Source organism: Scheffersomyces coipomensis (genome assembly GCF_036884675.1).
Source record: "Scheffersomyces coipomensis strain NRRL Y-17651 chromosome Unknown DFJ63scaffold_5, whole genome shotgun sequence".
Classification (NCBI taxonomy): Eukaryota; Fungi; Ascomycota; class Pichiomycetes; order Serinales; family Debaryomycetaceae; genus Scheffersomyces; species Scheffersomyces coipomensis.
In genome coordinates, this window is record NW_027042896.1 from 1,159,136 (window position 1) to 1,181,974 (window position 22,839).

Consider the following 22,839-nt stretch of genomic DNA (forward strand, 5'->3'; position numbering starts at 1 on the left):
ATCAAACAATGAGTTTAATAAGATCTTCTCTTTCTCTTTCTCTTACAAGAAACACCGGCACTTTGAGTTGCAACAGTAGTAGCAGTTCCTGATGGAGTTCCACACTTACCTAATGCAGCAGCTAAAGCATTAACAACAACGGTTTTCAACGTGGCAACATTGAAGAAAGCTTCGAACAATGATGGAATTAAACCAGATTGAGCAATTGCTTCAACAACTTCTGATAAACTAATAGCACCTGAACTGAACAATTGTTCAATTAAATTAGCACCCCAAGTGTAAAAGTTGTTATCAGTGACTAAAGCTTCAACAACTTGGGAAGCTAAACCAGAGTCCTTTAAGGATTCCATTAAAGAAGTTATAGTAGCAAGTTCAGCAGCAGTAAGTGGAGAAGAAGAAGCAGTGGCTCTCTTTACGTTTTCAATGGTTGGAGTTGGATCATAAATAGTTCTCTTGGAAAGAATACTAGTAATGTCACTAACTAAGTTACCAATATATTGAAGGGCCAAATTATAAATTTCAGCATAAAATTGACAGTCACTGATTAAATCTTGAATAACTTGAACAGCTAAACCAGAATTATTTAAAGCAGTGAATAAAGTATCAAGACTAATAACACCACTCTTAATAACATCCACAATAACAGTACTTGCGGTACTGGATAAACTTGGATCATTAATAATATATTCAAGAATACCTGGTGCTAAATCAGTATCAGCAATAGCAGTTAAAACATCAGTAACAATTGATGATTCTCTTTTAGCTAACTCTTCTTCTGAATAAGAACTTCTCTTAATTTTATATTCATTGATATTAGCAACAGCATTATTAACAATATCAATATCTCTTTTGGTTAAACCTTTGGATGATGTGGTTTTGCCTTCATAAGCTGGGGCTGCATTAATGGCAACAAGTGTAGCAAGAATTGCTGTTGCTGTTGTGATTGATAACTTCATTATTTATAGACGAATGTATACTGGGGTAAAGAAGAATTGACAGGTAAACTAAAAAGATTATTAAAATAATTTTAAAACCTAGCTCTAATTGGGATATTTATATAATTCAACTGAATTATTATACCAATCCACTTTAGGAAAATCTATATAAAGAAAATTTGTATTAAGTGTTACTTCCTAATCAAGCTAAATTTGTATATATAAAGAAATAGGTTAAACAAAAGACTGCAAATGTAAATTTCCTAAATTGGAAATGTTGTAAAAGGGCGTGTCCAGGATCAATTCTGTGGCTACAATTGGAAGATGCTCCAACTTCCCAATGCGGTAATTTCTATCAAAATAAAATTTGAACTACTAGTACCTATCTAAAAACCCTTTCCAAAAGCTTTATTGTTCTAGTATTTGCAATTGATTGTATGAAAAAATCGTATGGAAGTGGAGTTCGTGTATCTAGTTTACGATTTATTGACGTTACATTCATGTTACTTGTACTCTTATTGATTCAATGGCAAACTATAGAATCAATAAGACGGTCAAATCTTACTTTCAACTTGAAGTATACTTACAACTGATTGAGGACCCCTCTATTCATATACCACATGGAATTATTGGAACATGAGATAATTAGTATAACTACCACGACAAAACTTTTGTACCCTTGTTATTTATGGTTTTGAAATTTTTAACTCCACTCTTGGCATTACTTAGTAAAGTAATTAAATTGTATGCGTATATCGATATATACAGGAACCAGATTTACATTTTGTAATTAAGTTTCCTATTTTAAACCTCTATATGAGTCCTCGCCCATGGCTATGTTTTGAAATTGGTTAAAAATAGATCATTCATACTAAAAGTCTGGCTTTGTACATTTACATCGATGGGATTAGTGTTTCGTCATTGTACTTTTATTTGTCCTATGAATAAAAGTGAGACGATTCGAGGCAAATCAATTAGATTCCAATTACACATGAGGCACCTGAATTGGTAATTATACCAAAATAAAAATGAACATGAACCGTGAATTCTTAAACTCTAACCGTTAACCAATTACCTCCAAATAGAAGGCAATGGGGTTTATTTTAACACATTTAAGCCGCATCGGTTCAAATTAACAAAGCCAAGTCCTTTGTGTACCAGGCTGAGGAAATTGATATTTTTTATAAATCTTATCTCTGGCTTGGATTAAATAATTAATCAACTTAACTTAACTTAACTTAACTAAAACCATATTTTCAGGTAACAATTTTATTCTTAGTATTTAGACTTATCAATTAGAATAGTCCGTAAATCAATGACTATCAAATCTAAAGTGATGGAATAGAGTTGAGCGGATAATGCGGGCTTTTTTTCCTGTCTTCTTCTATGCAGATCCAGTTTCGTAATTTTTTTAAACTATCAGGTATCAAAACTTAACTTACACTGACAGTCATGTCAAATTGTATGGTAAAAGTCTAAATTAGAGTGGTATCAATTGTATGAATACGGAGAGAACTGGATACAACTCTTTGGCATAACATGATCAATTCACTTTACTTGTGGCTTGGATCAGCCGTTATACTCTATATTGGTTCCATCTTTTTATTGAATCGAATTCCACATGTTACAGTAAAGACTATAGGATGGCTTTCGATTAAACATATCACCATTCAGTTGGATTCAACTACTGTTTACATTGGTAAGATACGATTAAGATTGAACTGGTTCAGAGGAAAGGAGTCTGGTCTAAAGCTTATCAATGTGGAAATTATGGATATTGATGTCAAATCATTTAAGAAAGAGAAAGACAAGAATACATTAGAAGAGGAAGAAGAAGACTTAACTATAAAACCCACAAGATCAATTGGATCAATTCGGGATACGTTGAATATTAGAATTCCAAAGAGAATATATGACTTCCTTTTACACTACAGAATCATCAATCAAATTAATATTCATTTATTCAGATTATCCCTCTATGATGAATCAATCGATGAGAAACTATCAATCTTCATAGATTATTCCAGAATTGAAGCATTTGTACATCTAGATGGTACAGCAAAGATTGTTATATCTTTATTGCATAGTTATTTACATCATTCCGAGAATAAAATCTCTACTGGAGAAGTACAAACCAAGTTGTTTAGAAATGTGGAGTTCATCATCACTTTTGATACTGCTTTATCATGTCCCAGAGATGATTACAATAACATATATTGTGATCCACGTAACTTTAAGTTATCTTTATCAATTGGAAGATTATCTATACCGTTGGATAAATTAACTATCAATAGAAGTGAAACTCATGAATCTAAACCCAAGTCAGCTATTAATATTGCTAGGTACTTGGACGAAGTACAAGATGGTCTTAGTATCTTCTCACAATTCGAATTTAAACTTGAGGAATTAGCATTATCATATGGAGAAGTCGGAGCTAATGTTTCTAATTTTGTTATTGTACTCTCCAATGAATTGAAGTATAATTCAAGCAGTACACCATATTCAACCCCTCTCCCACCAGAAAATATTTTAAAATTACATTTCTATATCACTTCATGTAAAGTTTATCACAGAGAATCAAAATGTTTCGAATTACCTTCTGCTACATTTACCACTTTTTCCAATCCAATTGATCTCTTGAAAGTTACTGATTCTTTAATCAACAATAGTAGTATTAACAGTGACAATAATTTTATCAATTCTGACACTTCAATAATGATCACAAGTCCTACTGTTGATGTCTATTATGATCAACTGGATATTTTCTTTACATATTGTGATCAACAGTTTTTCAAGAGACAGAAACTGAAACCGAGTCAAGAATCAAACTCTCCGTTCAAATTTCTGTCTTTGTTATATAAATTAAAAGAAGTATCCTTACGTGTGGTTGTGGTTGATATGAAAGTACTTGTACACGTTCCTAATCCAAAGGACTCATTATCAGTATATAATAGAAACAATAAGGGAAATATCATTGTTACATATTCATTAATGTCTTTCTTTCATAGATTCTACACCAAGAATTTCAACATTTTAATGACAAATAAGAAGAGGACAAAGAGATTCAGTCTTAATGGTTTATTTAGAATAAAAAATCTTAAGGCTGAAGCAGCAGGAAATTCTATACAATTATCTAAAGTGAATGTCCTTGCCATTTATAATATTTGCGAATCAAACTTATCATTAAAAGTGTCGAGTAAAGACTTTAAGATTAAGTCGGTCAATGAAGTTTTATTTCATTTAGTTAAAGAATTTAGAAATCGTTCAATTATACACGCCAACAAAAGATATACTTATTTGACTGGTCATCAGCCGGTTGTTTGTCCTATAGCTGATTCATCAGAAGCTTCTCAAGTGTATATTCAGTTATTTGAAATAGCTCCTAAATTCTTATCATCTTTCAAAGTCAGTATTACTAATATTCAAGCTGATATAGTTTGTCAGGATGGTTTACCTTCATATAAGATTTTTGATGAAAAACTAGGAAGAGATGTCGACTTAGGTGACTTTAAAAGAGGTGTTAGTTTAAGACTCAATGATATCGTATTCAAATATAAGAAACAAAAAGAGGACATAGATCTTTCCATAAAGAGTTTTCAAATGTTTACTGCTAGTGAATATTCCACTGAATATATCGAAGATTTTGATCATGTAGAATTCCAAGGTTCAGAATCAGAATTCACAGATATGTCATCGTTAAATTCTGCTTTATCTATGGATCACAATGAAGAAGATGACGAAGAAGGTGATAATACTTCAAAGAAAGTCAAAAAAGTTTTAAATATAAAGGAAATATCGCTTGGAAATCGTTCGACCTTGGAAACTAGAGATGTCAATAAACTTCTACTTACTATTCCAGAGATTGATGGTAGAATGGACACATTCTTTTTATGGTGTACTATTTATGCAAAGACATTGGTTAACTATTTTGCTCCAACGGTAGAAAGAAATTGCTCCAAAGAAGAGATGCATCGACTCACAGGACAGATCAAGTTGAAATTGGATATATCAATTAATTCCTTTTCAACGGTGATAAGGTTGCCAAATAACGTTGACATAATGATTGAACTCGACAGCTTGGCAGTAAAAAATGTTTTGAATACTCAAAGTGCTGCTCTTAAATATGCCCGATTATATGTAGTACATCCTTCTACAAAGTTGTGGGCGAGATTATTGGTTATCAAAGAACCATTGATTACGTATCAAAAGAAAGAATCTATAGGTAATTCAGAAATCACTATAGTGCCAGCTATTGTCAGGTTGAATATTCCTCATCAATTCTTATTCTACACTGTTATAGACAATTTTATGACTTTATTCAAAGCAATTAATCAGCTTAATCACAATTTTAAAAACCTAAGTATTGGAATTAACGATTTTGATCGACTCCAACCAGATGTCAGAACAGCACCACATTTTCCAAGGGTCAATATTAAAACAAAAATGTTTGGTCTCACTATCGAAAATGATGTATTCGAAAATGAATTATCTTACATTTATGAATTGGGAGTTATCGAACAACGTGAACGTTTAAAGAAGTTCAAGGAATTCGAGAAGAGAGCAGCAGAATTGAGAGCTACAGCTGATACGAGTATAGAAGAAAAGATCAAACTTACAAATGCGCAACCACCATTTAAGAAGGGTACTCCTCATAATTCCGCTCCTAAGTATACTAGTCCTTTGCGTCAATTTTTTTCTGAAAGCGATGGTAATCTAAATGGGAAACAGACTCATGAGTCAGATAATAGTTTTAAGAATACGGCAAAGCCATTGGCTAGTTACGAAGAAGTGGAGGAAAAGATCAGAAGAGCAAAAGAGAATCTTGACAGAAGTATAGGTTCTACTTGGGTATCAAAATTTAAGATTTTCCGTGCAGTTAAACTTCAAAGTTGGAGAAAGAGATGTTTACGTGCTTGGGGTGAAGATGCTATAAGTCCAGTGATAACTGAAAAGTTTGACATATTGGATCGTGTTGATGGCCCATATTTACTTGGAGCTGTATTCAGGGACCTTGATTTTTTGGTACACAATTGTAGTATTACTGATATTGATCAATTCTTGTATGATTATGGTAAGAAACAACCAAAACTTGTTTACTCCATCCTTGTACCAATTACATACTGTATCAAAAGTAGGTCTTTGTACGTATTCCTAAAAGATTATCCATTACCACTTGTGTCATTCCCTGAAAATCACGATTTATCCAAACCCACTGTTAACATGTACGGTGATTTGATCATTAACGAAAAGTTGGTCTACACAAAAGAAGAAATGAGATTTATATTCGTGCCATTCTCGCCAGCTGCTACATCAGATTCCTTTACTGATAGCTTTTACTCAGTATTCATACCTAGAACTTTGACTCCTGTTAAATTTATGATCGACTTCAAGTGTGACTTGAACACCGACAGAGCCTGTATGGTATCTTGGAGTAAATCTTATGGAGCAGCTTTGCTGGCAGCTTCACTGGCGTTTGATAACTTCACCAAACCTACTATTGATGACAGTCCATTGGGTTGGTGGGATAAGATTGCTTTGGTGTTACATGGTAAGATTAATTTTAATATCTCAAACGAATTTTGTCTTCACATTAAAAGTTCTGCCAATCCGTATGAGTTGGTAGGAAAGAATGCAGGGTTTGTATTTAGTTGGAAGAATAATGTTAAATTAAAGATAAATGACACAGAGAACATGAAAGAACTCATTGTATTGGAAAGTGACGATTTTGTTCTTGCTATTCCAAATTATTCTGTTCAAGAGCGGAAGACCTGGAGTTTATTTTATGATGAGATGGAAGAATATGTTCCTGATATTGATTCGGAGTCAAAGAAATTCAATAAACGTGTAATGAAGCTTTCGTCAGCCGAAAAAGTTCAATGGACTCTTGGAATTATGTTGGAAAGAAATAAACTGGGTTCAACTACTTTAAGTGATGATATGGAGAGAATCTCAGAGTTCAAGCCCCATTACGATGTTATTGTTACAAATCCAAAGTTTGAAAACCATCCAGACTCTTATACCGATTATAGGTCAGATTACATTCATGTGGCAATTTCTGTGAAATCAAAATCTGCGCTTGGAAATTCTCACAATGCTATTTATTTAACTCCATTAACTTTCCATTATTTTTTCAGTTGGTGGAACACGTTAAAGAATCATACTTCTTTGCCGGTTAGACTGGGAGATATATTTAAGACGAAAGTGTATGATCCCTCTCATGTGAAGATGGGTCCTCACTTAATTACTTTAAAATATCAACTAGTACTTGAGCCATTAACAGTTTCACATATGTATATGCACTCATTCACGTCTAAGTCTGAACATGAAAAGGTTGCTTTTACTGGTTTAAAAGGAAAATTTTCTAAATTCTCAATGGATTTACATCAACGTAAGGAAATGGCTACTTATGTGAATGAGAAGCTTAACATTCTGAATAAGGTACAACATCTCAAGATGAATGAAGGTGAAATTAATGTTCATGAGGCTGATATCAGGTTTGTTAACGCAATTTTCAAGGATACTTCAATGCGGGGTCATCTAGCATCATTTTTAAATGGAAATGAACATGATTCCGTATCTTCGCCAAGTTATAGTGATTCTAGTACGAAATTTCAAAACTGGCTAGATAACGTTGATGTGTTTGATAACGATTTTTCATGGGTTGACCCGGATGATTTCGTTGAACTAGAAGTAAGGGGACCCTTATCTCCTTGTCCACATATTAAAGTTATACCATTTTGTTTCTCACCTAAATTCAGTTATGTTAGGGAATATTCATTACAAAAAGATGGTAAATATCCATTTGGACATGAAGAATCTCATGACTGTTTGATGGGAATGGCTAAGCCAGAAGAAACACAAGCTAAGATTTTAATGAAAAGAATCAAGTCATTACAAGAAGATATGAAGGAAAATCAAGCACTACTAGAAAAACTTCAAGCCGACGGTAGAGTAGGAGACGAGAAAGAAATTTCAAGAGTTAAGCTTGATTTGAAAGTTCTAGAAGAGAAGTTGGAAGTGGTGGAATCGTTATATGATACTTTTGCTATGCCAGATCTAGCCAACACCACCGATTCTGAAAGTGTTGATCTTGCCAGAACTACATCTCGGTCATTATCTGTATATTCTAGCCATGGGTCAATAGAAGCATTCGGTGAGTGTGTTAAAACGAATTCTTCTGTCAGTCAATTTCACAATAGATTTATTGTACATAACTTACAATTGAAGTGGAATAACGATTTGAGAGATCTCTTTATGGAATATATTCAAAGAGTTGGTGATCGTAAATCTCATGTCTATTATATGAGCAAGAGAGCAGTTGACTTGGTTGAAAGTGTAATCAATAATCAAAGTGAAAGAGAAGAACCGACTGATATTGAGGAAAAGGCATTTAAGAAAGAGTTTAAGAGTGGTGAAGAAGTAATCAATGGATTCAATGACGAGATTGATGATTTGGATAGTCCTGAACAACAGGCTGAGTATAAATATCTCATTAAATTAATTCATCCACAAATTCAATTAGTTAGTCTGAAGACTGTTGATTCTTGTATGATTATTACTTCAAGGGATTTAGAGATGAGAATAATTGATGTTCACCTTGGTCGTGATAATCAAATTCTTGGTGATTCTGTATGCAACTTAGTCGAAACTAGGCATGGTGTTTTGTTTAAGGATTCCCATATTTTTGTTTTTAATAACAAGGATAGCAAGTTGATACATCCAGAGTTAACGTATGGGAAAGAGGATCCAACATCTAATATCAATTGGCCACCATGGGTTGAATGTGAAGTTTGTTATGATACTTCGTGGGCAAGAACACAATTGGTTGCTGAAAGAAACTCAATGGCGCTTATTCTTAAGAAGCCAAACTTTATGTTCACTGAAAATAAGGCGGTTAATCAAAGTAATGAAATTATAGTTCAATTGGCTAAAATTGTTATTAATGCTACTTCTGAGCAATACAGTACTATGTTCTATGTCATCACAGATCTTTTAGTTCACGGTAAGACGAAGAGAGATGAATTCTTAAAGAGATTGGATAAGATTATGTCTCTTTCTGATTCAGCTGACTTTAGAGGATTGGATGATAGAGTGAGAAATTTACAATTCACAATTCGAGAATACACCAATTTATTGTTAAAGTTGGATTTCAAGAGTATTGATGTAAGTAAAAAGGAAAAGGAACAGTTACGTATTTTAGAACTTGAACTTGAAAGACTGAAAGTCGAATTGAATGTGTTAATGAAGGGTTTGGGTCTGAGATATAAGGCCACGTCTACTAAGCAGAGCAGTAGATTCTGGAACATATTGGCAGATCAAGTTATCTGGCATATGTTGGATGAAAATAGGGAGCCTTTTATTGATTTTGCGTTAGCTTCATCAAGATATACCAGAATTGATTCACTTGATGGATCTAATATTAATAAAGTTGAAATATCAATGATTCAAGGGTTTAATTTGCAAGAAAAAGCAGTGTATCCTGAGCTTTTGAGGCCATACTTGGAAGGAAAGGATGTGAATTCACCAGAGGTTAAAGAAAGTATTGGTAAATGTGTGGAACAACATCCTATAATTCAAATGACATGGAAGATGTTGGATGATGTAGGTGGAATTGCTATAATCCAAAGTGCCAAATTAGCTATTCAACCTTTGAAAGTAGAATTGGATTATCGAACCGCGAAAGCTGCGTTTTCATATTTATTCCCTGATTCAGATTCTCAAGTTGAAAATGATATTTTGGATGATTATGAGGACGAGGATGATGTTGATTCTGAAGATAGTAGTGTATTTTCCGGTAATGGAAGAACATCAAGGAATCCATTTAAAAACTTTATTGCTAAACACAGAAGTTCCGGCAGTGCAAGTCGGTCACTGACAGAAACTAGCGTTGAGAATGAAATGGTTAGATCGGATACAACTTCGTCTAGAGCTTCGTCAGATGAAGTATCTATGGCATCTGAAACTAGAGAAAAGGTCAATCAGCTTTTGAAACCTACTAAAAAGGACAAGTATAATGAAGATGGAGATGATATATCAATTATCATATCTAGATCCTTAAAGTATAGTTCTATAATTGATATAGAAGTGACCAAGTTCAAATTGTTTGTTAGTTTCAAAGCTCCAAAGCATCTTAATATCCTTGATGTACACAAACTTACTTTGACGATACCAAATTTGAGGTACAGGAATAAGATTTGGTCAGCAGAAGATTTCTGTTTACGGGTTAGAAAGGATATAATCAAGATTATATTGAATCATACTGGTAAGATTCTTGGAAACAAATTCAAGTATAGAAAGAGAAATGCTCATGCTGAACCATTAAAGCAAATCTCTGATTATGCTTCATTTATGACAATCCAAGATTTACAACTGGAAGGTAGAGCAAGAGATACCTCCAAAACCAATGTTCAAGAGAATCATCATGTTCATCACCACCATCATCATCATAACTTGAAGAAATCGAGAACTCTTTCAAGTAACGCATTTGCATTCGAAGGATTCTTAAATGACATCACTGATGATGATGAAGAAGAATCTGATACATCTGCTCCTGTTATTCCTGTTGAAATACAGGAATGATTTTTTTATGAGATTTATTTATATATATATATGGGTTATTTATTTATTATTTATTTTATGTTGTATATATTAAGAATATATATATTATTTATGGTTTAACTTTCGTAACCAATTGGTAGTGCTCTAATCTTTTGTGGTGATGCAAAGAAAATCTATTTTTGTGTGAAGTTTGATGCAGGAAAATTCCAATGAAAACAAGACGTAGCTTTATGGTTTGATATATATATATATAACTTTAACCACCAATTGCTATCAATTGATCATTCCAATTATTCATCATCATCGTTCAAATATTCATCCATCCATCTAAGCTGGCACAACCATGGCGTTCCTTGATACCATTAGGGAAAGAGCTGTGTCTACTTTGAATCAAGTCCTTGATAGGAAACCAACTAATGGCTTATCGAAAGATGAGATATTTTGTCGTGATTACAATTTACCTGATAGTGAAATCATTGTTCATGAGTCTTCAGCGGAAGTCTCTATACTGTCAGAGAACAGTAAAGAAGCCTATAGGAATGAGTTGTTACCTCAGGGAAAGATTTATTTAACCGATCACTTCCTTGTGTTCAGTGATTCTTATGATAGAAATAATTGCTCCTTTACCCTTCATCTCTCATCGGTGAAGAAAGTTGAAAGAAGTCAGAATTCAGATTATGCCTTTGCATTAACCATCACTACTTATAGCAAGATCTCCATTACTATTTACTTGGTGGGAATAAGATCTGAAAGTGAAAGATTTGCTCAAACTTTAAAAATCACCTTAAAAAGGAATCTCGTCAATAATAAGAAATTACAACCATTTATACAGACTTGTTATTCGGAGTACTTATTAGCGAAGAATAAAGTATCCAATGAAAAGATTGAACATATGCCTGCTGGTGGATTAGGTTTGGTTTTTAAATTTCCGGGCAATCCTAAGGAACAAAGAGATAAATCTAAGATGAAGTTATGGTTTGATCTTTTTAGAATTGATGGAAGAAACTTATCATTGATTAAAACTCCTATGTTCTATAAATTAATACGAGTAGGGTTACCAAATAGGTTAAGAGGTGAAATCTGGGAATTATGTTGTGGATCAATTTATCTCAGATTTCAAAATCAAAATGAATATCATAAAATATTAGAAGATAATAAGAATAGAACCTCATTTTCGATAGATGAAATTGAAAAGGATTTAAATAGATCATTACCAGAGTATGCCGCTTATCAAACTCCCGAAGGTATATCCAGATTAAGAAATGTTTTGACCGCTTATTCTTGGAAAAATCCAGAAGTTGGTTATTGTCAAGCTATGAATATTGTTGTGGCAGCATTATTAATCTATATGTCAGAAGAACAAGCTTTTTGGTCTTTGAATTTACTTGTCGATAAGATTGTACCTGGATACTATTCAAAAACCATGTATGGAACTTTATTAGATCAAAAAGTGTTTGAATCTTTGGTTCAAACTACTATGCCATTATTATGGGATCATATTACTAAAAATGATATACAGTTGTCTGTTGTCTCATTACCTTGGTTTTTATCATTATATTTAAGTTCAATGCCTTTAGTGTTTGCATTCAGAATTCTAGATGTATTTTTCCTTCAGGGCCCTAAAACCCTTTTCCAAGTTGCTTTGGCTGTCTTAAAGATAAACGGTGAACAATTATTACAAACTGAAGATGATGGATCTTTTATTTCCATCATTAAAGACTACTTCCAAGAATTAGATCAATCAGCTCATCCAACTTCTCCAAATCCAAAATATAAATCAATCACCAAATTTCAAGAATTATTAGTTACAGCATTTAAAGAGTTCTCCAATATTACTTCAGAAACCATCGAAACTCATAGAAGAAAACACAGAGATGGTATTTTCCAAAATATTTCTACATTTGTTAAAAGAACTGAATTAAGAAACTTGCCAAAGACTAATAATATTGATAATGAAACATTAAGTATCATTTATGATAGATTCTATTCCATTGTTCAATCTGATGTCACAGTTGGAACTGGATCTAATTTCATGGATTTCAGAGCATTCAGACTTTTCATGGCTGAAACGTGTGATTGGGTGCAGCCAAATATAAAGAATGATAAGCTGCAGGATGTATTTTTAAATCATTTGTTTGCTCAATGGGATATAGAAGGTCAAAGATCATTATCATTATCGAATTTGATAATTGGATTGAACAAGATCATAGATCCTGATTTAATGACTTCAATGTCAAACTTTTTCCAATTATATGATTATAAAAATACAGGTAGACTTGATAGAGAAGGTATTTTACAAGTATCGGAAGATTTATTAAATATCACCAGTGCTTGGAAAGATGGAGTTCTTTTGGATTCGTTAACCGAAACAGCAATTGAGAATGCAGTGGCTGATGAAGTATACAAAGCACAAGCATCGAAAGAAGATGGAAAAGATGAGGTTATACAATTGCCTAGTGAAGTTAACATTGATAAAGAAAAGTTTGCTGCTTTACAAAGTGAAAGATATTTACAAGCTGCTAGTGGATTTATCCAACGTGCTTTCGAATATGCTCAACCTGAAGAAGAAGAAATTCTTATTAAAGATTTAGCCATTGATGATTCAATTGCTCATAATGCAGCTTTAAATCCAAATACGCCTGTATTTGTTAACTTACCCACTTTCAGGATGGTTGTTTTGGCTGATGAAACTTATGAATTATTCTTTAGTCAAACTTTCAGAACATCATTTCATTTAGATAAGCCATTGAACTCAAAATTCGATACCATGAGAAACTTAAGAGGTATGTTTGATGGATTATTGGCTGATGGTCTTAAAGTGGCTCATAAAGTACGTCAAAGAATGGATAGTGCCGCAAGTAGTGCTCTTAATCCTATTATCAATAGTGATAACTCTTCTCTTAAATCTACAAATAGGCTTAGAGTTCAAGATGATTATGAAGAAGAAAGAGATGATGATTTGGGTGTTATATCAATCGATGAAGATTTATTACAATCTTCTGAATCTCAAGCAGTTGAAAAGGTGAAAAAGAAAACGGAAGCACAAACGGAAACCGAAAAAAAATCTGGTGTCAAATATGATCAACTGGGAGATTCTAATTTGATTGATTTTGACTTATCTTAGGCGTTTATATGACTTTATAATTTAAATTCTACAATACTTAAAAATATGATATAATGATATTAATGCTATTAAAATTTTTATTTGGTAGGTAGGGTATATACAAGACTTAGGCTTCTACCGGTATAGGAAAGTCTGTTCTTTCGGTGTTACTCTTTGGAGTTTTAATAACCGTGTTACTTATTATTTTTTGTTTATTTATGGTTTCACCTCTGACAATTTTTTCCATTTCATCTCTTGTTAAAGTTTCATATTCCAATAAACCTTCAGCCAATCTTTTTAATTCAATTTTTTTATCTTTTAACACTTGTCTAGTTCTATTTTCACTTGATATTAAGAAATCTCTTACTTCTTTATCAGCCATGTTTCTTAATTCTGGTGACCACAGTTCCCAATTATCAGATAATTTAATAGGACCAATGAGTTCACTCATACCGTAAGAAGTTACCATGGCTCTAGCCACACCAGTGGCATTAGATAAATCACTAGAGCATCCACTAGTAACATTTTCCTTTCCATTTATCATTTCTTCGGCAATTTTACCACCCATACATACATCCAATCTAGCAATACATTCTTTTTTACTCATATCAACTTTATCCATTTCCGGTAATTGGAAAGTGATACCCAAAGCTCTACCTCTTGGTAAGATAGTTGCTTTATATAATGGTGTAGCACCTTTTGAAAACATGGCCATAATGGCATGACCTGCTTCATGATAAGCGGTATTAGTTCTTGATTCTTCAGTGATAACCATCTTCTTTTTAGCAGCACCCATCAAGATTTTATCTTTGGCCCATTCGAAATGATTCATATCAACCGCTGGGGCAGATAATTGAGAAGCATGAACGGCAGCTTGATTAACCAAATTCATTAATTCAGCCCCACTTAAACCAGGGGTACCTCTTGCGATAATAGAAGGATCAACATCTTCGGCAGTTTCAACATTCTTCATATGATGTTTTAAAATATCAATTCTACCTCTTACATCCGGTAAATCAACAATGACTTCTTTATCAAATCTACCAGGTCTAGTTAAGGCTTTATCCAAGGATTCTGGGAAATTAGTAGCACCAATGATAATGATACCCAGAGTTTGAGAAAACCCATCAAGTTCAACTAATAATTGATTCAAAGTTTGTTTAGCATAAGCTTGATCCTTTGGATTTCTTTTACCACCAATAGCATCTAATTCATCAATAAAGATAATAGCTGGAGATTTTTCACGGGCTTGAGTAAATAATTCTCTGATTCTTTTGGCACCTACCCCAACGTATAATTCATCAAATTCAGATCCTGACATGAAAAAGAATGGAACACCAGCTTCACCAGCAGTAGCTCTGGCTAATAAGGTTTTACCAGTACCAGGTGGACCAGTTAAAAGTACCCCTTTTGGTAATTTACCTCCAAGACCAGTGAATTTAGCTGGATCTTTTAAGAAATCAACGATTTCTTCTAATTCAGCTCTTGCTTCATCACAACCTTGAACATCAGTAAATCTAACGGTTGATTGAGTGACATCGACTGATTTATCAGAAACTTCTGAATTCTTGAAAATAGTACCATTTTCAACCAAATAGTTAAATGCATTAGTAGCACCATAAGTTAATAAGGCTACTGGAATCAACCATTTTAACCATTTAGAAAGGATAGTCAACAATGATTCACTAACGATAACATGAACTGGTTCATATCTTGATCCAAATCCATGAGGTAATCCAGCCACATTGCCATTTACTTGTTGTGATTGTAAAGAACGAGCCACTTGTTCAGCTTTCCCCTTCTTACCGATTTTATTTAAAGCATCGATATATAAAGAAGTACATTCTGGAGAAGATGCTATACCTGGAGTTTCGAATCTTTGCACCACAATATGAGGATAATTATTGGCTAATAAGGATTTATAAAACTCAGCTTGAGCAGTAGTATTATTCAAATCATTGTTGGCGATTTGTTCTTGAGATTGTAATAAACTAACAGTGGAGCTAGATACTATCGATCTAGTTTGTCCATTACCTAATGGATTTAAACCAGGTGAAATAATATGCTTATTAACAAATGATCCTCTTGATAATTGTCTTAATGATATCTTTAAAGCTTGAGATCTTATCAAATGATTCTGAGCAGAATGACGAAGTATAGCACTCAGTGCCATCTTCGTTAACCCGTACATGTGGTAAATACTTGACACCAAAACTGATGAAAGAATTAATGAATAATTCGTTAATCTAGACCTTTGTCGTACAGTCTTGATATCATCTTTTTTTGTTGGAGACAGAAGTTTCTGGCACTTTCATTCTGCTTAGTGTGCGAATTATCCCAATTTAGAAAAAGAAATTTTTCAGTGATTGTGGCAAAATTAACTATAGGAATCAGTTCATAACTATAATTAGTTTGATAATAGAGATTTATTATCTCATTTTTGATAAGCTATTCATAGTTATCCAATAAACTACTATAAGATAGTCTTTTTAAAATTTAATTTTACTTTTATATTAACCAATTTACCCTAGTGTACTCTATTAGATCTATTTCGGCTCATCAACGGCCCAGTTATGTCGCAAAAATATGTCATTTTATTTTGGACATGATAAGTCGCGACAAAACAAAAGGGGTCGTGCGATCTGACTCAAAAAGCTCAATGTTTATGTTTTTAAATTTGAGTTTGTTTATATAATTGCATGAAATGACATATAGACATCCAAATCGATTATTGAACATTATTTATTGATCTATAAAACATATATATATATCCATATAATATAGAATAATAAAGATGAATTCACAGGTACTTCCTAAGAAGAGAGGTCTTGGGGATTCTTCTTCCAGAATACCTTCTGAATATAATGGTTCACCCGCTGTAAATACCCCAAATCCATCAAGGATCATTTCCAATAGAATCATATCAAATAGAACCACTCCTGGAAATCAAAACAATAGAATCATATCAAATCATAGAGTATTATCAAGTTCAAGACATGTGAGTCGATCGCTTAATGCAGCCGATGATTCCTTTAATGAAGAAAGTGCCATTCATTTCAATGAAAACAAACATACAATCTTATCTAATTTTGAAGAATGGATCAAAATGTCAACTGATAATAAAATCACTAGTAAAAATTCATGGCAATTTGCTTTAATTGATTATTTCCATGATATGAATGTTATAAAAGATGGTGAAAACATTAATTTCCAAAGAGCGTCTGCAACTTTAGATGGTTGTGTAAAGATTTATCTGAGTAGAGTTGAATCAGCTGCTACTGAAACTGGTAAATTATTAAGTGGGTTAGCAAAGAAAAAGGAATTAGAAGATATAGAAGAAAATGATGAAGATGAAGAAAATGAAGGTAATGGTGATCAAAATAAGAATGGTGAAAATGGTGAAAAAGGTGATGATGAAAATGAATTTGATGAATACGGTAGAAAGAAAAGAAAATATAATAGAATAGTTGAAACAACTTTAGTTGATTTTGAAACACTTCGGATAAAGAAATTAGATCAAGAATTAGCTATTGATCCTTTGTTTAAAAAAGCTTTGGCCGAATTTGATGAAGGTGGGGCTAAGAGTTTATTATTAAATACCTTGAATATCGATGCATCAGGAAGAGTTGTCTTTGATGCTACTTCTAAATCAATAAATGATTCTGAGCCTGTTGATGAAATAGATGATGATGATGATGACGAAGAAGATAAAGACAACGTTTCAAGTCAAGTTAATAAAGAAAAAGAAATTAAATTAAATACAGAAGATACTGATATACTGAGTCTTAAACGTTTCATATTTAAAGGTGATGAAGCCAATTTTGATGACTTAACTATCTGCCCTTCACTTAATGAGTTTCATTCTGCTATTGAAGATATGTCTAAAGCCAAATCTATTTTAAGTGATTTTAATACCAAAATAACTGCAGCTGTGGAGGAAGCAGTTGACGAAATAGATTATGGTGACAATGATGGAAATTATGATGATTTTGGTGGATATGATGACGGTGATGTTGAAAATGGTGGAATAAATGATGAAAGTGGAAACAACATAACTGATGATCCATTAAATAATATAAATCATAGTATAATGCAAAGACTTTTTAATGAATCAGAAGTACAATTACAACCTGCTATTACAGCTGCAGCTAGTACTGATTTATTAGATAAAGATCTTATGGCATATTTTGATGAAAGAATGAAATCAAATTGGCGTGGACCAGAGCATTGGAAAGTTGCTGCTTTAAAGAATTCTTCAAAAGTTGTGTCGGACGAAAATGGTGGTGAAAATAAAGCTGAACAAGCCATAACAGGTGGTCAAAGAAAGAAACCAACTCAGGTAGTTGTTGATTTTTTTGGTGAAGATGAAGATGAAGATGCTTTATTTGCAGCACCAAAGTTTTTATTAACCATACTTAAGAAGAAGGAAACAGTTATATCGGAAACAATTTTACCAGATGATATTAAATATAATTCTGCAAGATTGACTAATCTTTTCACTAAACCACAAATTTCAATTGTTTATTTCCCCAAGAAATCTTCAAATAGTGAAAGACCCGAATTTACAGATGAAAATTATTTTGCAAATCAATATGATAAGAAAGAAGAGGAAGAACAAGAACAAGAACGTTTGGCTCAATCTTTCCATCAAGCTGAATATGATGATTTCAATAATGATTTTGATAATGGAGATGATTATGGTGCTATTGACTTCAATGATGCCTTAGAAGGTGATCATATTGATAATAATGAATCTGATGATAAGGACAATGTTGCTACTGAGCAAATTATGGGTAGAAGACGTCCAGAGTATGTTAACTTTTCAAGAGTTGCGAAAAGAGTTGATGTTAAGGCATTAAAAGACAATATATGGAAGTCTATAAAGAAAGAAGAAACTACACCCGTAATAAAAGATGATCAAGAAGAAGAAGAAGAAAAAGAGAAGGAACCTCCATCGAAGAATTTCGGAGAATTGGTTAATTCCGTGGCTACCATGTATGGTACAGAACAAAGAAAGGATTTATCAACAAGTTTTTATTTCATTTGTCTTTTACATTTAGCAAATGAACATGGATTAACCATCAAGTCAAATGAAACTTATGACGACTTAAAAGTCGTTGGCTTTTAATAGGATAATTATTTATACACATAGCATAGAAAAGACTTATTAAATAAAATTAATATGTATTATTATTTATATATACAATCTATACTTTTTTTTGTATCATCATCTTCTTTTCCCTTTTCCTTTTCCTTTTGAGTTTGAACGACGGCCTTGATTATTGATTTTATCAATTTGACTCTGAGGAATAACTAATCCATTTCTAGTTGATCTACCTATACTGGCAATCTTTAAACCTCTATCTCTAATTACTTTAGTTACTTTCTTTCCTGTACCCAATCTATCAGCACTAGATGTGAAACCTCTACCTGCTTTCAAATCTCTTAATTCGCCTTTCTTAACTTTAGATAAAACAATTCCTGCTTCTTTGGCTTCTTTTTCGAATTTTGCTACTTTCATATCACGACTTCTGATCATTCCTTTTCTCATTGACATTGGCATATTTTCTAATTTCTTAGGTAATCCTTCACTTGATGAATTCACTGCAGCTAATTTTCTCAAACGAGAGTCTAAGGCTCTTTTCCTGGCATTCCCAGTTGGATCTTCATAATCTATGGTTTGTAATGTTAAATCAGCTCCTGAATATTGTAATGAGTTGGCTAATATATGAGATTCATCTAATAATCGTTGTAATTTTAAATCATTCTCTATATTTTCACCATCATCTTTTCCAGCTTTAAGAAGTTGTTTCTTAGTTTGTTTCCTGGCCAATTCTTCTTTCTTTTCAATCTCTGCTAACGTTGGTGCTCTTCCAGATTTTAATAACTTTCTTTCTCTCTTTGATACCATTGGTGCTTTATTGGATTCATTTGGATCATTTAATTTAAAGACTTTTGGTCGTATCACTTCCGATTTGACTTGTGCTGAGCCATTACTGTAACTTTCGTCGTCTTCAGAGGATGAAGATGAATAGTCCTCAGACTCTTCTCCTGATTGAAATCCTTCAAAGTTATCTTCTTCTTCCTCTTCTTCACTTGAATCTATATCTTTAATCCCATTCGATGCAGATTTTGACTTATCTTCATACCCCAAAGTTTCGATGGATCCAAACTGGGCTTCAAAGTTTCTTCTCTGTATTTCTAGAGCCTTTATATAGTCATCATCTTCACTCATATTCTTTATTGATGTTTTGCTTACAAGTATGTTGCATCTCATTATAATTTTTTTATTTTCATATTTTTTATTTTTTTTTCAATGCCGCTAGCATCAGCTGCAAACAAGCTGAATATTCTTATTAGTTAATATTATGCAACATACAATTATATTTTACATTTGGTGGTACTGTAGTCTGATGATAGATAGATGAATTCAATTCAGACAATTAGTTAAAGTAACAAACTACAATTTCAAGATAAAAGATGTTAAATAGCTTGTTATGATATCTGCTATCTTGCTTCCTCCACTAAAACAAAGCATGAAAAAAAAAAAAGCGATAATGAAAAATTAACCGTTGAATCATTACATAGTTGATCGATAACACCAAAATAATAACCATGACTAAATTCAGAGGCTGTATAGACATCCATGCCGGTCAGGTGAAACAGATTGTAGGTGGTACATTAACTCAAGATGACAAAGAAGGACAAACCAATACTACACAAGAAAATTTCATATCCACAAATTCATCAGCATATTATGCCCAATTATATAAAGATAATAAGATATCTGGTTGTCATGTTATAAAATTAGGATCCAATCCTGCCAATGACGAAGCTGCGAAACTAGCCTGTTCATCATGGCCGTTAAATTTACAAGTCGGTGGAGGTATCAATATAGACAATGCATTAACTTGGTTAGATACATATAAAGCTTCTCATGTTATAGTGACAAGTTGGTTATTCAACGAGCATAAAGAATTCGATTGGACTAGATTGGAATCCATTTCGAAATTAGTGGGGAAAGAGAGATTAATTGTGGATCTTAGTTGTAGAACCGTTAAGGAAAATGGCGAAACCAAATGGGTTGTTGCTATGAATAAATGGCAAACATTAACTTCTACAGTTTTATCAAAGCAAGTCTTTGATGACATATCGAAATACTGTGATGAGTTTTTAATTCATGCTGCTGATGTTGAAGGATTGTGCAAAGGGATAGATTCCGCCTTAGTGGTTAAGCTTGGCGAATGGTGTCCTACTGGGTTTGAAGGTAAAATCGTTTATGCTGGTGGTGCTAAACTGGTGGATGATTTAAAAACTGTTGAAGAGTTAAGTAAAGGTAAGGTTGATTTAACTTACGGAAGTGCATTAGATATATTTGGTGGTAAACTAGTAAAGTTTGATGACCTTGTACAATGGAATCATAAAGTTTAAATAACGCGTAAATATATTTAATATAGACTATTAACATAATAATTATACAATTACAAAAAATTAAACCGAACTTAAAAGATTTAATTCCATGCTGAACCACCACCAAATTCACCATAAGGAGTTTTACTTCCTGAAGGAGTTTCTCCACCATTATTATCATAATCAGTTCTACCATAAGTAGTAAATCCACCTGATTGAGCATTCGAAGTTTCAACATTTTCATCTTTCAATCCAACAAGAATATCAGCTACTTTTCTTTGTAAAGTTTCAATGGCAGTAAGAACAACATCATTAGGAGGTAAATTACCGACAGTTTCAGTATCGAAATAAAAGTGATCAGCTGTTGCCTTATAATCGAATGGAGCATCTTTATCTGGAGGATCTTCAAATCTTCTATTAGCAGATTTTGGCCATTCTTCTTCAGCATCATCTTCAAACCAATAATCTGTATGTTTTAATTTATTATAAGGATCATATTCAAATCCGACAGCAGCACATGGTGACCACTTCACATGTTCTTTTGATATACCTTTTTTAGCTATACATGTAAGTTTAATTTCTTGATGTTTTCTTAATTTACAAATTAATGGACCTTTCTTTGCTGCATCTCTTGTAACTGGATTACCTAAAGTTAAACCATTTTGAAATTTTGCTAAATCGGAAGCATATACACTCATAGTAGAATCAGTATCACACTTAGTATTTAATTCTAACTTGACTGAACAGTTAGCACAATAATTATCACAAGCACAATCTCTTGAATATGCTAATTTATCAATACCTTCACTATTTAATGGTATAAGACCCAATCTATGGGATAAGAATTCATCAGCCAAGACTGAGGTATTGATATCTATTTCAACTAAATCTATCGCCAAAGTAGGCACTTCAGCCATCATCACTCTTCTTATAGAGTTGGCTAATGATAAATCAACATTGAACAACTCAAAGTTAACACGATCTCTTTCAGCATTGGTGATTCTGACCGATAATTCTTTGGACCTATCTATACTCATTTTTTAATATTTATGTGGATTTCTTTTTCTATAAGTAAATGCTCTCTTGATATAGGAGACTATGGGAAATATATGATATTAGAATGGATTAATGTACAAGAGACTCTATTTGCCTGGAGTCACAATCAAAGTTTGCTTATTTATCATTTATCATTATTTTTTTTTTCCGTTTTTCAAAAATAAAATGTTGAAATGAAAAAAATTAGTAAACTGTAAAATTAGTTTTGCATGTTAGGTAGGCTGTAAAAAAACAAGATCAAAAAATAAAAATAATAGCAGACAGAAACTCAACCCGACAGACAATTTTTAAGATAAGATCAAAATTAAACAGTGTAAATTGTCATATTCTCTTTCCAATCAAAATGGATGTATCATTTTTTGTCTGAACAAGATTAATGCCATTTCTTTACTTCTCTGGTGGTTCTATTTCAGCATTCAGAGAAGCTTTAAATTAGCTTCATATTATTAATCAAGGATACAAATGTCAAGATAACTAGGAAATCTAAATATACAGCAGTAGATAGTCTTACAAGATACAATAGTTAAATTATTTAATAGGATAGTTGATTGTTTATCAGACAATGTTTCAGAACTATCATATCGTAATTATCCAAAACATAAATCTTCGCACAATACCTTAAAATAGCTTCCTGATAAAAGAGGTTAGAAAAACCAGACAATTTCTGGCTGCTATTTATTATTTTTTGATTATCTTCAAATATGTTATACATCATCACAACTCGCCCCTGACCCAATTCTGCTCAACAAATTATTCTCATGTGTTGGCCGTCATATT

The 22,839-nt window shown here is 32.7% G+C and overlaps 8 protein-coding genes across 8 annotated transcripts; 4 read left to right on the top strand and 4 right to left on the bottom strand. All coding sequences in view use genetic code 12, as the record gives it.

Annotated features, from left to right (window-relative positions):
* Positions 1 to 14: 14 nt before the first annotated feature.
* On the bottom strand, positions 15 to 956 carry DFJ63DRAFT_314472 (uncharacterized protein; the record flags this gene model as incomplete). Its single annotated transcript, XM_064906371.1, has 1 exon — positions 15 to 956. One exon carries the CDS (start codon positions 954 to 956, stop codon positions 15 to 17), a length of 942 nt encoding a protein of 313 aa, XP_064761199.1.
* A 1,136-nt stretch (positions 957 to 2,092) lies between these two features.
* Positions 2,093 to 10,621, top strand: DFJ63DRAFT_320136 (uncharacterized protein). The gene has a single exon (XM_064907149.1). The coding sequence runs from the start codon at positions 2,475 to 2,477 to the stop codon at positions 10,512 to 10,514; it is 8,040 nt and encodes a 2,679-aa protein (XP_064761200.1). The 5' UTR covers positions 2,093 to 2,474; the 3' UTR covers positions 10,515 to 10,621.
* On the top strand, positions 10,622 to 13,677 carry GYP2 (Gyp2p). The gene has a single exon (XM_064907150.1). The coding sequence runs from the start codon at positions 10,837 to 10,839 to the stop codon at positions 13,615 to 13,617; it is 2,781 nt and encodes a 926-aa protein (XP_064761201.1). The 5' UTR covers positions 10,622 to 10,836; the 3' UTR covers positions 13,618 to 13,677.
* A 46-nt stretch (positions 13,678 to 13,723) lies between these two features.
* YME1 (i-AAA protease) lies at positions 13,724 to 15,769 on the bottom strand (the record flags this gene model as incomplete). Its single annotated transcript, XM_064908410.1, has 1 exon — positions 13,724 to 15,769. The coding sequence occupies one exon, from the start codon at positions 15,767 to 15,769 to the stop codon at positions 13,724 to 13,726; it is 2,046 nt and encodes a 681-aa protein (XP_064761202.1).
* A 319-nt stretch (positions 15,770 to 16,088) lies between these two features.
* BRN1 (condensin subunit) lies at positions 16,089 to 18,773 on the top strand. Its single transcript, XM_064903952.1, has one exon. The coding sequence runs from the start codon at positions 16,391 to 16,393 to the stop codon at positions 18,722 to 18,724; it is 2,334 nt and encodes a 777-aa protein (XP_064761203.1). The 5' UTR covers positions 16,089 to 16,390; the 3' UTR covers positions 18,725 to 18,773.
* A 27-nt stretch (positions 18,774 to 18,800) lies between these two features.
* DFJ63DRAFT_320140 (uncharacterized protein) lies at positions 18,801 to 20,147 on the bottom strand. The gene has a single exon (XM_064907151.1). The coding sequence runs from the start codon at positions 19,871 to 19,873 to the stop codon at positions 18,824 to 18,826; it is 1,050 nt and encodes a 349-aa protein (XP_064761204.1). The 5' UTR covers positions 19,874 to 20,147; the 3' UTR covers positions 18,801 to 18,823.
* On the top strand, positions 20,043 to 21,067 carry DFJ63DRAFT_203419 (1-(5-phosphoribosyl)-5- ((5-phosphoribosylamino)methylideneamino)imidazole-4-carboxamide isomerase). The gene has a single exon (XM_064903947.1). The coding sequence runs from the start codon at positions 20,212 to 20,214 to the stop codon at positions 21,025 to 21,027; it is 816 nt and encodes a 271-aa protein (XP_064761205.1). The 5' UTR covers positions 20,043 to 20,211; the 3' UTR covers positions 21,028 to 21,067.
* On the bottom strand, positions 21,031 to 22,186 carry DFJ63DRAFT_320142 (DNA-directed RNA polymerase II core subunit). The gene has a single exon (XM_064907152.1). The coding sequence runs from the start codon at positions 22,041 to 22,043 to the stop codon at positions 21,108 to 21,110; it is 936 nt and encodes a 311-aa protein (XP_064761206.1). The 5' UTR covers positions 22,044 to 22,186; the 3' UTR covers positions 21,031 to 21,107.
* Between the last annotated feature and the right edge of the window lie 653 nt (positions 22,187 to 22,839).